Below are 17,037 nucleotides of genomic sequence, written 5' to 3' on the forward strand. Positions count from 1 at the left end.
AGCACTCCTCCTGCTTTCTACTAGTGAGTCAGCGCATTTATTTTACAGTCATCAGCATTTTCACTGTTTTTTTCAGCAAAATAATTTCCAGCAGATTTGGGTTTCAAGAGAAAAAAATGCCCCCTCACCCCCACCCTGCTGTGGATGGACAGGATGTTTTTGTAATTTTTTTTAATCATTTACCCAATCCTCACGTTTCCCCCAGAATGTTTTTGTTGTTGTTGTTGTCTGTTTGATTGTTGTGCTGCCAACATTTCCCCAGAATTTGAGCCCTTTTCCTGAGAAAAATGCAAAACAGACTAACTCAGATGACACTCAAAATATACAAAAGGAGACGGCCTTTAACCTCAGAATAACAGACAAAAGGAGATTAGATAGAAAAAACTCAAATGCAAGGACAGACTGACATGAAGAAAAACAAGTTAGGTAAAATAGTTAGGATGCCACCTCTTTAGCCTGCTGTGAGATATTTATCTCACAAATGAAGAATGATCTTGTCATTTTTTTACACAAGATTACCACACTGGATTTTGCAATAATTAAATGTGTTATTAAATTTTTATTCTGTTGTTGTTTGTTTTGCTTTTGAGTTTGTTTTTTTTCAGCCAATAGGAAAAATTTTGAAAAAATTGCATTACTAGTTTTAATCCAAGAATCCCGCAATATGATTGGCTATGACGTACGCAGGAAGTGGTCAAATAGTTTTTTTGTTTTTAGCCAATAGCAATTATAGTGGGGGGGGGGGGATGATTATTTTATAAAATAAAAAAAAAGAATCCCACAATTTGATTGGCTCATTTGACATGATGTGGCCAAATGGGTGTTTTTAGCCAATAGCCATAAAAAAAAATCCAAGAATCCCGCAATCTGATTGGCTCATTTGGCTATGGCGTATACAGGAAGTGGCCACGCAAGCTACCGGAACCATAACATGGCTATTTAGTTATACTCTTCTTTCTGTCGTCTCACATGTCACTTTTTAAGTATTGCGTCATGATAGCGTGTTGTTAGTTTCACCCAGCAGTTGTTAATAATGTAAAATATTTTACTTATCGCGTTTTAAAACATGTCGCTCGCCGCCGTTCAAGCTAACGAGCTAGCTTGCATGTGGCTGCTGTGCGATGATCATTCGAGTCACCCTGCAACGTAAGTTTACTTTTAAAGTGAACTATTTAAGAGCTCTGACACTTTAGTACAACACCCATTGAACATAAAATATTACCCTTGTTTCATTGTTAAAAGTTACAGTAGTAGTTTATAGCTAACAACTGGCCTGTTTTGATGCTGAGTAGTTTTTGGATTCTCTTTCAGGTGACTACAAGATGCCGCAAACGGTGGCGAAACTGCTTTGAAATCATAATGTGACTCCCGAGAACACTGGTCAGGTTCCCCCCGTTGTAGTCTTAGTTTTTAAATTTGATTTAGCATGCCTCGTTTAGAAGAGTTGGCCAACGTCGCCCTCAGGGTGCCCAGCATCCTGGCCCTGGACCTGCTCTACAAGTGTGACATCGAAGGCTTAACGGAGCACCTCAAGGCCAAAAACGAAGACATGCTCTTCAAATATAAATATGTCATCTGGAACATGTATTACCTTGGTGAGTGACGGAACTCATAGTGTAGCCTTTACGGACGTAATAATGCTCATTTTTGCTTGACACTGTCCGACAGCTATTGTGTAACCATATGTTTATTACAGGGCTTGTTATTTGCACTGATGTACAATTGTCCTACCTTACACTGACACCTATATCTCTCTTTTTCTTATACTTTCTGACAGTGTCAATCAAAACTGAGCTTTGTAAGGTGTAATATTAAACTTCCTTCATACATGGTCTTCAAGGTCATGTGATCAATGCGGTGGTTCTGGTACTGCCATTGCGACACATCGTGACGCTCTACCTCCACATCCTGGCCGCCATGCTGCTCTACATGGGCCATCAGATATCCATGTGAGCTACACTCTTTGCCTACTTTAGCTACTGTAGATGCTTAACTATTCATTGATTTTCTATACTGCTAATCCTCTTCAGGGTCCCTGATGGTAAACTAGCCGGTGATCATTTTAATTTGATAGCACACTGCAGGCGAAATGATAACATCTTGGGATGAAGCGCTTGTAGATTTGCATGTCAATATGCTAAAGCTACTTGACCACATCTACACTACTAATGTTATTTTCCTGTCAATGTCGCAGGGAGTATATCCGCGAGGAGCTGCAGTCTGGTTATGAAGGAGCAGTGTACCTTGATTCTTTGGCCTTCAACAGATTTGTTTCTGCGCTGACAAGTGAGTCCTTAAAAACATCAGACTTTAATGACGTAAAATGATCAGAGAAGTGGAGAAATCAGCATTGGATGCAGCCCAGGCCGAACCACTCAAGCACACAAGCCACAGCAGCACCGACTGCTTGTTGAGAAGAGCAATTTGTTTTTTCATGTTATAGTCTCCAAAAGTGTCTGATAGTGTCAGAAACAGATTTGTTGGCAGACAAGGGGTGTCATCTGTAAAAGTGTGTATGGAATTCTGACTAAAAGCCAGGCAAATAGATGCAGCCTTATACATACTGGCACACGCACAGCTTCAGGCAATGTGTGTTTTATACAGCTCACCTTGGGTAGAAATGTGCATGCGCAACTCGCCTCACGTCACGCCCTTTCCACGTTACGATAGAAGGTCAATGTACCTGGTGTGACTCATGAACGTGCGTCCATATTTAACCACCCTTGACTGCAATGTTCTGTCATTCGGAATCACGGCTGGTGAGAAGACCACAAGCACGAAGAAGTGGAATTTCATGGACCTGTAGGTGGAAATGCTCGTTGGAGAGTTGGAGGCCCGAAAAAGTATAAAGAAGTATGATTGAGTGGCAGCACACCCACTGTCAATGGCATGTAGAAATTAGCATTTCGTCTCAGAACTGGGATGTGTTTAGAACTGCAGCTGGGAGGGAAGATGATTTGATTTGGATGAATATGCTTCTGCTGTTACTGGCTACAGCACATGCATAGAGACTGTTACCACCACCAAGTATTACAGAAAATACCTTAACCAAAAACCTTGGATGAACTGTGATGTAAGGGCTAAGCTACGTGCTCGTTCATCTGCATTTGTCATGGGCACCGCTGAGGACTACAAAAAGGCCACATATGACCTGAGGAGGTCCATACGAGAGGCCAAAAGACAGTACAGACAGAAGCTGGAGGGCTACTATTCCACCTCAGACCCTTGCCGCATGTGGGCGGGGCTCCAGCACATCACAGAGTATCGACAGATGAGTAGCGTTGCCACGTCCAGCCAAACCACACTTCCTGACGAGCTGAATGAGTTCTACGCCCGCTTTGACACCCAAACTCCTGACCAGCAGAGAGAGTGGCTGGGCTTGGGGAGCACACAGGACTCACCTCTCATGGTGACATCAGCTGATGTGCGCAGGGTTCTGAACAAAACAAACCCACGAAAAGCAGCAGGCCCAGACAACATCTCAGAACGTGCACTTCGGGTTTGCTCATCAGAGCTAGCTGATGTGCTTGCTGACATATTTAACCTGTCGCTTGCACAAGCATCTGTACCGACCTGCTTTAAGTCTACCACCATATTACCCGTACCCAAGAAGAGCAACGTTACCTGCTTGAATGACTATCGCCCTATAGCACTCACTCCTATTGTAATGAAGTGCTTTGAAAGGATAGTCATGACCCACATCAAAAAGAGCATCCCGGACACTGTGGACCCTCTACAGTTTGCATACCACCAGAACCGGTCCACTGATGATGCAGTCAACACTGCCATCCACACAGCCCTTTTGCACCTACAGGGCCAGGACACATATGTAAGAATGCTATTTACAGACTATAGCTGTGCATTCAATACAGTCAGTCCACACAAACTCACAGATAAGCTCCTCACACTCGGCCTGTCACCCTCCCTCTGTAACTGGGTGTTTAACTTAATAACAGGCAGGCCCCAGTCAGTCAGAGTCCACAACCGCACATCCAGCTCAAGAATTGTTAGCACTGGGACCCCACAGGGGTGTGTGCTGAGTCCGCTCATCTCCACGCTCTTCACCTACTATTGCATGTCCTCCCAGAACAACACCAGCATCATTCAATTTGCGGATGACACTACAGTCATTGGCCTGATCACTGGTGGGGTTGAAACATCATACAGCAGAGAGGTGGCGGACCTCATAGCTTGGTGTCATGATAACAATTTCCTTCTCAATACAGATAAGACTAAAGAGATGATCATTGACCCAAGAACAAGGGAAAAGGAGCCGCATAGACCCCTGTTTATTGATGAGACTGAGGTGGAGAGGGTGAAAACCTTCAAGTTCCTTGGCACACACATCAGCGAGGACCTCACCTGGTCTCACAATAACCAACAAATTATCAAGAAGTCCCAAAAGAGACTTTACTTCCTGAGAAGACTGAGGAAATTTGGCATGTCCACCAAAATCCTCAGTTGCTTCTACAGATGCACTATCGAAAGTGTCCTTACCGCCTCTATCACTGTTTGGTTACGGTAACTGTACAACACGTGATAGGAAGGCACTCCAGCGGGTGATCAAGACCTCACAGCACATTGTTGGGGCAGCCCTCCCCTCACTTCAAGACATTTATAAAACTAGAGTCCTACGAAGTCCAGGACCACAAGGCTGGCAAACAGCTTTTACCCACAGGCTATCAGGCTTCTCAACGAATCACTCGCACGCGCCACTAGCAAAACACACACACACTCATAACGCTGAACATATTATTGTTGTTCTTAATTTATTGGCATTAATATTTTTTATGTTCTTACTAATTTTCTTGTGTTTTCTTTCTTTTTTGGGGGGAGAATGAACGGAATAAGAATTTCATTGCATAGTATAACTACCTGTTTTACTGGGCATATGACAATAAAACTTTTGAATCTTGAACTTAAAAAAAAAGTGGTTGCATATCGAGGCACACATTTTCATTTTATCAACCATGTTTCTAAGATTTTTATCTAATTGATGCCACGTTTTAGATTAAAATAAGATCACTAAAAACCGCTTCATTTACAGGTGCATGCAAAGAGGTTAATTACAGTACATACTGTACACTAGCGGCTCTAGTGCCAACAGATCGCATTACAATTACTTAAGTAGTGTCAAACATGCATGTTGCGTGTGTTATATAATAGTAACCACAAAGTAACGCACTGCTAATGTTTTGACTACAGTAATTACTGTTCGTGTTTACATTTTTATGCCTTTGGGCAAATAATCCTACCAGGAGGGGATAAAAATAATTTTAGGTTTCTTTTGCACTGAATGTCATGTTTACAGTACATTTTACACTTTAACTCATTCAATCCCAGCCATTTTTCAAAAAACAACCCCGGCCATTTTAGATGATTTCGACTGATCTTCCAAGGCACACAGAATATTGTGTTCTATGGCTATATAAACATGGAACCTACCAAAAGAAAGAGTAGACTCCCGTCTTTCATCAGATGAAAACATTTGTTTCCACTGTTTTCCGTTCTTTAGTATTCAGCAGTAGAACATACTGTCGGTAAGTTTCAGTTCCCGACTAAAACAGGGGAGAAAACCATCTTTTTTTTTAAAAGATACATTTCAAGCATAACTTTCACTTTGACACATTTTATTTTACTTTTGTGACATCTCAAATATCAAAACAATTATACCACAATATAAACAACACAAAAAGGGGTTGTTTTACATCAAAATAACAATTTATTTACAAATATAACACCATGAACTATGTACAATTCTCACATTCGGAACAGAACTATGTGTGTGTACACGTGTGCGTGTGCATGCGTTAAAATTTCCCTGCAATGCGCAACTTTCTCCACGCTGCACTTCTCCACGCTCTCTCACTTCATCCTTCCTGTCATGTGTGATTCTTCATTGCCGAGCGCTCATCAAATGCACTTCTGCCACCGTGTGGCCGTTTTTATGGCTTAAAAGTGCTCTGAATGTCTCTGAAATGCATTAATGCAAAGGTACATCATCACCTCTTTTTGCCTCTCGCTCAAAAAAACCCCAACATAAAAGACGTATTAATACATTGCTGGGATCGGGCGTTCAGGATTCTAAAAACATAAATATGTGTTTGGTATTGAAAGTGGTAAGTTTGTTTATTTTTCACTGTAGTTATATACATTGTGTAATAAAGTAAAACCATTTAAGCCTCACTCGTTTGTTTCTTTTGTTACAATTTACTCTAAGTTTTGACAATGAGCTAAAATCAGTTTGTGGACTGAAACGTGTACAAGATTCAAGATTCAAGATTCAAGAGAGTTTTAAGCAGATCATATAAGCAATAATTGTTTGACTTGTTGGCTAATCCAAAAAATAATCGCTGACTAGTCAACTATTAATTGTTAGTTGCAGTCCTGGCGTGCGATGCCTTCCCAGTAACACTTGCATTGTTTTTTGCTGTCTTTTGTGTGGCACTCCGGCCAAGCTATTTAAACATGGTGAGGTAGGCATTTTTTATTCAAGTTGGCGTTGTTGGGCCTTGGCGGAGGTCTGCGCTCTACTCAAGTGTAATTTGAGTTGTCTCTGTGTGGTGCTCAGGTCAGATCATTCTCAGCACGCTGTGTGCCTTCCTGATGAAGACCAGAAAGGTGTGGCTGTTCTCTGCTCATGTCCTCCCCCTGCTGGCCAGACTGTGCACTGCTGCTCCCTCTAGGCTGCTAACGGTCAACATTTTCTCCACGGGACTGACAGGAGCCAGCATTGGCGTCTTCCTCCTGGCCAACCTCTTTGTGCCATATCGCCTCGCCAAGGCTGCATATTCACAATTCCTTCAGCTGGAGGTGGACGGATTTCATTTCTTCTCTTCAACCCAAGTGTGTGCGTGTGTGTGTTTGTTTAACTGTTAGTTGCATATGTACGTTTCATGCTTCCTCAGGTGATTGAGCTATACAGGCTTCTGGCGGTGGGAATCTCCCTGTGGAACCAGTTCGCAGTCCCGGTGCTCTTCAGCGTCTTCTGGTTTGTCCTCTTCGTCGTCCACCTGTGCTCCGACGCCATGTCTGGCTCCGCCTCCACCTTGCATCAGGGCATCATGTTCTTCCTGCTCACCAGGTGGGACACGCTCATTGTGTGGCCTGTGCTTGTGACATGAGTCATGTTTGGTGGTGATAAGTTGTCGCTCCGCAGTGTTTCGGAATGTTGTGCCACACCGTACTCCCTCCTGGGTCTGACTTTTGTGGTGTCCTACCTGGCTCTCGGACTGCTCAACCTATGCAAGTTCTACCTGGGGGGCTACGCTGCTGTGCAGAATGAGAACGTCATGCACAGGTGACATATGCTATTTGTGTACTGCGACTTAATTTTTTAGCAGCATCGGCTTTTCAGACCTATTCAGTAAAGCATAAATACCATATTGCTTCGAGATAATGTATTCACTAGAGCGGATTCATTTATCTCGGTTAATTGGTTCCAGACCCAACCGTGATAAGCAAATTCTCACGAAGTAGGATTTCTTATTTATAAATGGACTATTTTTGTAATTGACCTTAGGGAACCTCTTTTACAACCTTCTAAATATGCTTTTTAACATTATTAGAGCCCTCGAGACATGAAATAGCACCTCTATAGGCACCTTTACACTTGTATAACCCAATATAGTAGACATAATAATAGAAAATAAGACATAATATAGACTTGTATGTGTTAGCATTCGTGACCAGGGTAGAATATTTTCTCAATGACTTATATTTGTATTTTGCAAATTTTTGCAAATCTGTGTCGGATGTTGGCAAGTGTGTTGAGTTTATCAGCAAATCTGGGCATTCGGGAACACAGCAGTAGAGAGCTTCTCTTTCATGGTCTGGCAGCTGGGGAAGTGGCTCAAGTTTTCTTTCCGCATCTGCGTCTCCCACAGACTCAGCTTGGTTTTAAACGCCCTCACTGTAGTGTACATATCAGAGATGACACTGCTGCAGCTGCAGATTCATCACATTCAGATGGCTCGTGATGTCGCACAGAAACGCCATTTCACACAGGAACAATTCATCTCAGAGTCCTGTTGTGTCTTTCCCATCGCTTTCCATGAACAGACAGATTTCCTCACACAGTTCGAAACATCTTTGCAGCACCTTTCCCTGGCTTCTGTGTGATACGGCAAGTCACCAAACTCTGTATCTAACTCACCCAGAAATGCCGCGAACTGCCGGTAATTTAACCCTTTGGCTCTGATGGTTTTAACTGCTCCCGTTATGGTGCTCATTACATGATCAATTTTCAAGGCTTTGCCACACAACGACTCCTGGTGTATGATGCAGTGATAAGCTGTCAGCTCACCTGTGACGTTTTCCTCCCGCATCCTCGCCACCAAACCACTCCTGTGCCCACACATTGCAGGTCCTCCGTCTGTTGTCAATGCCACTAGATTTTCCCAAGGCAACCCCATGTCAATTACACATCTGGATACCTCTTCATACAGATCTTGTCCTGTAGTTGTGCCATGCGTAGGACGTAATGCCAAAATCTTCTGTTATCCCCAGGTTGGAGTCTACTCCACGAACGAAAATTGACAGCTGGGCAATGTCAGATGTGTCCGTGCTCTCATCCACAGCAAGGGAATATGCAATGAAATCTTTTCCTTTTCCCACAAGCTGTTCTTTTAGATTGGTGGATAGCTGGTCTACACGTTCAGCAACGGTGTTTCTGCTCAGGCTCACGTTTGAAAATAGTTGCCTTTTGTCTGGGCACACTGCGCCACTAACTTTAAGCATACAATTTTTGATAAACTCTCCTTCTGCAAATGGCCGGGCTGATTGCACGACCTCTTCTGCCACAGTAAAACTAGCTTTGGCAGCAGCCTCGCTATACAGTATACAGCTCTTAAAGTAAAGTTTGTAACGGACTAGAGTGAAACAGCACTTCTGTCCTCTCCCCTCCGCCCTCCACTCATCACCGTGTTCACCAGCAAGTCTCAAAGGTAAAAGTGATGTTAAATGTTCATTTATGCATTGCGTTCATCATCTATATATATATTTTGCTTTGTTTTCTGCATGTAAAACTAATTATTCTCTGTAAAATATGTTTTGTGTTAATATTTTCGGGTGTTAATGGACTAATTGGATTTATATTATTTCTTATGGGAGAATTTGATTTGATTTGCGTGTGATTGGTTATTGGTTGTTTGTACACTGCTCATTAAAATTTGAGATCATCTGAGGGAGAATTGGCTCGGTTGACTATGACAAAATGTCAGGATTTGGGTTACCCTGTGTAGTAACATATACTGTACTGTAGGTCTCATATAACTGCCACTTTGAAATTTCTCTACTGTATTTTGTAATGTTTGGATTGTATTTCCATTTACAATAGCCATTGAGTGTATTTTTTCACCGTTATTTTATTTCCTGAGGAAGCAAAATTGAGGTGAGGTAATATTTGTTTGACTGTTAATTGAGGCCTGGCATTGATTCGAGGGGAGGCCACTATTGAAGGAAATGCAGTCGTAACAACACTCAGTAGAGCACAGTTGTTTGTGTGTATGTAAATTTACAGGTTGTTTTTCATCGCCAAATACCCCATATGTGTTTTTGACTGTTCCCGTACGGCGTTCATGTGCTCTAGAGGAGTGACCGAGGGCGTCACCCTGCTCCTCCTCGCCCTCCAGACGGGCCTGCTGGACATGCAGGCAATGCAGCGCACCTTCCTCCTCAGCATCATCCTCTTCATTGTGGTTACGTCCACGCTGCAGTCCATGATTGAGATAACCGACCCGGTGATCCTCGCCCTGGGCGCGTCCCGCAACAGGTTCTAACTGCATGGATTTGACTGTCTGATGGTTTTGGCACAAATGAGAATTTCAACTGGTTTTCCCTTTCAGGAGTTTCTGGAGACACTTGCGTGGCCTCAGCATGTGTTTTCTTTTGCTGGTGTTCCCAGTCTTCATGGCTTATAAAATTTCCCAGTTCTTCCATATGGACTTTTGGCTCCTAATTTTGGTGTCCAGCTGCATGCTCACATCCCTTCAGGTATGTTCACAGTCCCGAAAACTTCTATGAATTACTGACTTTTTTTAAAAACGGGTGTACTCTGTTGTCCAGGTTACGGGCACGCTGCTAATCTACTCGCTCTTCATGGTGGAGCTCTTCCGCAGTGACCCCATCGAGAACCTGGACGAGGTGATTTACTGGGTGAACGCCATCAGCCGGGTGCTGGAGTTCTTGGTGGCACTGTGCGTGGTGGCATACGGCACATGGGAGTCGCTGTTCGGCGAGTGGAGCTGGATGGGCGCCTCGGTCATCATCATCCACTCCTACTTCAACGTCTGGCTGCGCGCTCAGTCGGGCTGGAGGAGCTTCCTGCTGAGACAGGAAGCGGCCAAGAAGATCAAATCCCTGCCCACAGCCACAGCTCAGCAGCTGCAGCAGCACAACGATGTCTGCGCCATCTGCTTCCAGGTCAGTAACAACATCCTGAACAGTAGAAATATGCATTTGTTTTATGCAGACCAGCACTTTTTATACATGTGGATGCTCATACACTCTTGTCTTCATCATATCAACCTATTGTAGCTCCTCCTAGTGACGCCTTTCGAAAAAGTCACACCCGTAATTCTTAGAACTGTAGGCGTGTCTCCTGTAAGGAGGAAACAGTAGCTCTTTCTTTGGCAGGAGCCAATCACGAGTTTTAAGGGAACCCACGACAAGCTTGTCAACCCATCGGGAATCGCAGGTCGTCATTAGTCAGTATAACTGTCTGACTCACGGTGAGTCAGCTCCTGAGCTCCCTCTGGGGGCAGCCATTGGCCAATGAACTGCTCTGCTGGAAGAAATGCATTATGGGAAAAAGTTAGAATAGTTGTTGCTTTTTATTTTAAACTCATTGGTAGTTGTCTTGTATATTTCTTAGCTACCTTTTGAGTGCTAAGTTGCTGTGTGATGATTTTAGCCTTCTATCGAAGATGACACCGTGAATCATATTGAGTCATAAACTCCTGCAATTTCCATTGGGTTGATAAGCTCGTTGTGAATTTCCTCATAGCTCACGATTGGTTCCTGTCACATAAAGAGCTGGCTGGTCCTCACGGACCTGTGTGCGCCACAATATGTAATATAAGATGGACATGCGAGGCTTATAGTCCGGTGCGGCTTATATATGTACAAATCTGTTTTTCTTTCTAAATTTAGTTAGTGCGGCTTAAACACAGGTGTGTCTTATACACCGGAAATTACGGTACACGTCTTCTAATTTTGGAGACTTTCCCAGTTAGCAATGGCATTCGCGTCAGATATTTATATGTAATATATGTACAGTCATCCCTTGTTTATCATGGTTAATTGGTTTCCGCAAAGTAGGATTCCTTATTTATAAATTTAATCATTTTGTAGTTAGAGCATAGAAAACTTGTTTACGACCTTCTAAATACGTTTTTTAACATTATTAAAACCCTCTAGACATGAAATAACACCCATACAGTCATGTTTACACTCATATTACCCAACATAGTATAATGATATAATGATAAAAATAAGACGTATTTTAGACCAGTGTTGAATACTACTGTACATACTGTATTTATGACGTCATTGTCTAATTGGCATCATTGGCCATGACGCGTGTGCATTTAAAGTTTGTGGATGATGTGGTAGGCAGAAAGTGAGCAACAAACATGAAGAGCATAACAAATGTTTGGATATACACATGAACTTTCTTGTGTCACTTTGACTGAGCAGCATGTGAGTGCTTTTACATAGGGGGGAGGGACAGCAGCAGGTGTCCCGTAAGACCAGAAAAAGTCACTATTTGTTGTTAGTCCATCCACAAGAGTGGAACTAAAAAAAAAAAAAAAAGTGTCTATAAAAACACAGTCACCATCATGCACATTCTGGCCAATCAGAAGCCTGAAAAACAACAGCTGACTTGGTCGTGCATCATAATGCATGTGGTCATCAGTATAGTGAGATATTATATGTTCAATGACTTGTACGTTATCTTTAAAATCAGCACACACTTACATGGAGCCAAGGAAGCGTCAGGAATGTTTTTTTTTTTTATTGGCCGTGCGTGTCAGAGGGTGAACACACGCATGTCTACTAGGGGTGGGAATCTCTGGCCACCTCACGAGTCGATGCGATGATAAAACGATTATCGATGCATCTTTTTTTGTGATCAATAGCATATTTTTTTCGATGTATCATTTCTTTTTACTCACTGTGTACTACTAAAACAAAGCATATTTGTAATGATCCACAATTAAATTAATAATGAAACAGGTTAATTTCCCGAAGCTATTTGACATTCCTAAAAAAGGAATATAGCGATATAAAGAAAAAGGCAGCAGCATGGGAACTCATTGGTGCCAGAGTCAACATATTGGGTAAGTTTACATTCATTTAAACGGACATTTATGTAAATTTATCTTTAATACTAGCAAGAGTACTCGATCAGCACCGGCCGCTTTTCCTCCTCTGAACAACCTTGACACCCACAAAGTCCCTCCACATCTGATAGCCAATCAAAACCGTGGGATACTCGTACAATTCGCTCTGGATGTGAACGCGTCACTCACCAGTGTAGCTGGTCACAGTTGCTCGTCGGCACCCGTGTGCAGGGTTTGCTGCACATTGGCGGTGAGTTTTTGGCAATCGCAGTTGTTTGTCACCTCCCATGTGTGGCGCCTATGACACTTAGGTGCACCACCATAAACTGTCTGGGCGACACTTCCGCTTTCCGTCTTTTTGTTCCATCACCGTCGATTATTGACATTTATGAATCGATTAATAATCGTCAATGTCCGCACCGTGATGCATCTAAGAATCGATTCACAAAATGAAACAAACACCCGTGAATCAATAACTTAATGTTCTGTTGTTAAATAATGGTTACAAACATAACGTAATGTCGCACATTTCTTATGACACAAACGCAAAAGCTGTGTTTTACCCATCCACACACACACACACACACACGCTGAAGTGGGAGTTTTTGATAATCTACAGTCCGGCCGGAGTTTTCAGTTTTTAATGACAAAAACCTTTGTGTGGATTGGAGGCCAAAGTGCATGGGAAAATATGCATTTTTACAATATCCTCGTGTATGCGGAGTAGAAATGACAAGCTACGTTCACCTACAATCCCATTATAATGTGTTTATGAGCAAGGGCAAACCAGTAGCGCCAAATCTATTATGTCAAACACGTCTCTGTCTGCAGGAGATGAGCGCCGCCGTCATCACGTACTGCGGTCACTTCTTCCACGGGAACTGCCTCCGCAAGTGGCTCTATGTGCAGGAGACCTGCCCCATGTGCCACCAAACGGTCCAACCCACGCCGCAAGCAAATTACAGCCAGGCCTCCGCCGGTGGTCCGTCAGCGGCTGCTCCTCAGACGGACTCTGCTCCTTTGGAGGAAGAACTAAACACGGACAACTGTGAGGATAAGCCCAGTGGTAATGATGAAGGTGATGATGCTCCTGTCGAGCTGCTGGAGGAAGATGACAACATGGCAGCAAATGACTCTGACAAGGAGGCAGTCCAGGGTCTTTTTTTTAGTTCCAGTGGAGACTTGGTGGGCTTTGTTGACCCTGTGTCCAACTGCCCCTCTAGGGGCTCCTCTGGCTTAAGACCACCAGCTCAGAAAGAGGACAGCTCTCAGAATTGCGAGGACACTTGCATCGAGTCACCACTGAGAAGCCATCAGTCAACAGCAGACACAAATCCCTGTGACAGCCTCTATGGTGACCACCACCACACATCTGTCCAATCATGTCCAGACAGCTCAGAGCTGTTAGACTCTGCAGACAGTGCTCATGGACACAACTGCACACATTCACAACTGGACCCGGGGAAGCTCTGATGGACACAGAACCCGCATCTTCAGTTCCTGGCACATGTATTATTTTTTTAAAAACGTCTATTTTTCTATCCGTTTTAGCCTTTTGTCCACAAACGATAAGCTTTCTTTCAGTTTGTTTTTTTTTTATGTGACATGAACAGTTTTCTTTGGTTTTGATACCAACTTACCCAAGACCGAAGGGGAGAAGTTTTGTTTTGATCTTCATTGCTTTGGTTATAATATTTTTAAAAATACACAACTGATTCCCACAAAATGGGATGTCTGTACCACGGAAGGATTTTTTTGGTGAAGACATGGATGAAAGTGTGCATACAGGAATCTAGTTTCTTGCAAAATGGTAGAGTCGTGTCTGTCCGACAAGGACATCTTATGTCTTTCTCTATGAACCAGGAAGTAAGACGCTCGAAAAGAAAAGGACTGATTAACCAATACTATGCTTTTCTATTCAAATTTGTTGTAGGACTTTTTTTTTTTGTTTTGCTACTCGAGTCAAAAATTGTACAGTCCTGTCCTCTTACGTCTCTCATTTGCTAACATACGGAAGGCTAAATCAACCTCGCTGGAGGTCTGCGCTCTACTGAAGGCCGTTGTAGGTTATTGTTGGGTATGATCCGTTTTTGTGATTGCACCTTTTCCAGGGATTCCTGTTTAGCTAACACGGGAGAAATAGATATTTTTAATAACAATACTGATGCATTCATGGACATAAATACAATGTTCCCTCGTTTATCGTGGGCGATGGGTTGCCAAAATAGCCCACAATAAGTGAAATCCACAAAGTAGCCAACTTGATTTTTTTTTTCCCCTGTCCATACACTTTTCTTATACAGACAATAACATTTTCTCACATTTCTCTCTTGTTTAAACACTCTCAAAGTTCAAACCTTTGTTTGAACTTTAATGATTAACACAAGAAAGTATAAAGTCACTCACGTATATTTCACTCCTGTGACCGTGCCTTTTCGGCCTGGCGCCGCTCCACTGTACTGTTTTTGTATCCTTGTGAAAACATATTGCTGTAGGCCAACCGAAGATTCATTTGAAAGCTAGCATGACACAGGAGACATGGCAGCACGAACGAGATTGATTGACAATGGTCGACAGCCAATCAGGACGTAGAAAACAATCGGCGGTGCCGACAAACCAGAGAGATGGAAGAGATAGACACTCAACTTCCCACGATGCAATTCTTCTTAAAGGGCCAGGCTGGGCCTGTAACAGTGTTTATGCGCTGAAATTAAAAAAAAAAAAAAAAAAAAGAAACATAAAAAAAAATCCGCGATTCCGCAAAAGGTGAACCGTGATAGAGCGAAGGAACGCTGTATTACCACTTGGTTAGAAGGTGACGCAATCCAGCCAAAATAGGAGATTTTAAATGTTTACTATCAAAATGTTAACACCCCCAGTCAGTCAGTGCCTTGAGGGGTAGAAAAGGGGACCCCCACAACACACACACACACACACACACACACACACATACAGAAAGACACACTTCCAAGGAAATTAAGCACATTTGCCTTCTCTCCGGTCAAAATACACTTATGAATGTGCTTGAGTGTATTTAGCAAAACAATTGTCAGGTCCTGAATTTGGTGTGCTGGTACAACTGTACATAAATCAACTGTAAAAGATGAAATGTAAATGTAGAGCATCTCTGTTAAGTTAATTCTAGCAGGTTCCGATTAAACGTAGGAGCAAACTACTGTACTTTAGTTTCTGCTGGTAGTTTTCATTCATTTGTCACGTTTTTAGACAAATGTGACAAAAAGCATTTTATTTATTGATCAGGCTTTTGTACTGCCAATAGCACTATTGCAATATTCGGAACAAGTTGCTGTCTTGTTTTCATGGCATTAAACACATAAAAGGTACAATAAATCTATTGTAAACGCAATATATCAGAGTTAAGTGTGTGGAGTTAAGTTATTCCTATGTTCCAAAACAGTAGATTCCTGCAAATAAGTACCGTAAAGCACCATGTATAAACCGCACCCGTGTATTAACCGCACCCCCATTTTCAGGCTCACGGAGGGGGGAAAAAAAATTTTTAGTTCATAAACGCTTGCCAACTCTTTCATCTCAAATCAACATGCGTAAAGGTACTAAGCAATTTCAAAAAGAAGAAGAAAGGAGAAATCTGAACTTCAGCATGTAGATCTTTAATATTATGGCTAAGAACAGATTAATAATAATAATAATAAACAATCAAAATAAAGAAATTTGCAATTTTCAGAGATGTTTTGATATCTTTCACTGCTTCTCTTTTTCTCTATTATTATTTTATTGCATTGCTTCAGTGTGAATTTGAATAAACTTAGCTTAGGTTACCGTTTCCAGACAGCCGTCAGATAAGTTAGTTGCATACACAAGCATTTTCAGCAACTGTACAGCAGAGGGCGCTAAAGTCAAAGCAACTGTCTGACCCACAGACGGCTATTCTAAAATGGGCTTCTTGTCAATTTCTGCGTCTGGTCACAGAACTGTCATCGTGTATAAACCGCACCCCGATTTTTTGCTTCTTACCAGTGGAAAAAAGTGCGGTTTATACACTGTGCTTTACGGTACACTTTTTTTTGGTCAAAATATTTATATTACTTTTTTTTCTGCAGAAAACACATCTCATTCACCCCAAAAGGCAGAATTATGCTTCAGCGTTGTCGCCTCGCCGGGCCTTCTGACGGCGTCTTGATCCTGTTATAAGTCTTCAGCATCAGCCGAGCACGTGACATCCATGTCGGTGTGGAAAATCACTCACTTTTATTGTACATGCTGCTATCAAACCACTCATGCTTATGCCGTATTCATTGAACTGCTCATATTTGCATATTGCATATTTCTTTGCTTAGCCGCTCCTCAATTTGTTCCATTGTTTCTTTTGTTTTGGCAGCTTTCGGCGCTTTTGCGGGAGGAAAAAATGTACTAAGTTGGCCATTCACAGCTCTGTGGTCCGAGTTGCTGTCTCCGCAACGTGAGGATTTTTTGGAGGTCCACGTCAGGCTCCGCTGGAGGGTTTTGGAGGGGGAGGAGCCAACCGGGGTACTTGTGTTTGCGCCGTGATGCTGAAGCATAGTTAAGTCAGTAATAATTTATAAATACGTGATATTTTTACTAGGGCTGTCAAAAATACTGTGTTAACGGCGGTGGCAAAAATTTTTTCATTAATTATAGTAAAATTTTGAGCGTGATTAACACATGCCAAGCCACTGTTATGACAGACGGA

The 17,037-nt window shown here is 42.5% G+C and overlaps 1 protein-coding gene across 1 annotated transcript; it reads left to right on the forward strand.

Moving 5' to 3' along the window:
• The first annotated feature begins 897 nt into the window (after positions 1-897).
• Positions 898-16,049, forward strand: zmp:0000000662 (RING finger protein 145). The gene is made up of 11 exons (XM_054795838.1): positions 898-1,146; positions 1,312-1,595; positions 1,841-1,949; positions 2,195-2,286; positions 6,572-6,813; positions 6,909-7,084; positions 7,160-7,300; positions 9,590-9,772; positions 9,846-9,993; positions 10,066-10,422; positions 13,176-16,049. Exons 2-11 carry the CDS (start codon positions 1,427-1,429, stop codon positions 13,815-13,817), a joined length of 2,259 nt encoding a protein of 752 aa, XP_054651813.1. The 5' UTR covers positions 898-1,146; positions 1,312-1,426; the 3' UTR covers positions 13,818-16,049.
• The last annotated feature ends 988 nt before the right edge of the window (positions 16,050-17,037 follow it).

Source organism: Dunckerocampus dactyliophorus, chromosome 13 (assembly GCF_027744805.1).
Source record: "Dunckerocampus dactyliophorus isolate RoL2022-P2 chromosome 13, RoL_Ddac_1.1, whole genome shotgun sequence".
NCBI lineage: Eukaryota > Metazoa > Chordata > Actinopteri > Syngnathiformes > Syngnathidae > Dunckerocampus > Dunckerocampus dactyliophorus.

Coding starts and splice junctions, on each gene's coding strand:
- zmp:0000000662 (XM_054795838.1), top strand. CDS start 1,427: ATGCCTCGTTTAGAAGAGTTGGCCAACGTCGCCCTCAGGGTGCCCAGC. Junction 6,814..6,908: donor CACAATTCCTTCAGCTGGAG/GTGGACGGATTT, acceptor ATGCTTCCTCAG/GTGATTGAGCTATACAGGCT. Junction 7,085..7,159: donor ATGTTCTTCCTGCTCACCAG/GTGGGACACGCT, acceptor GTCGCTCCGCAG/TGTTTCGGAATGTTGTGCCA.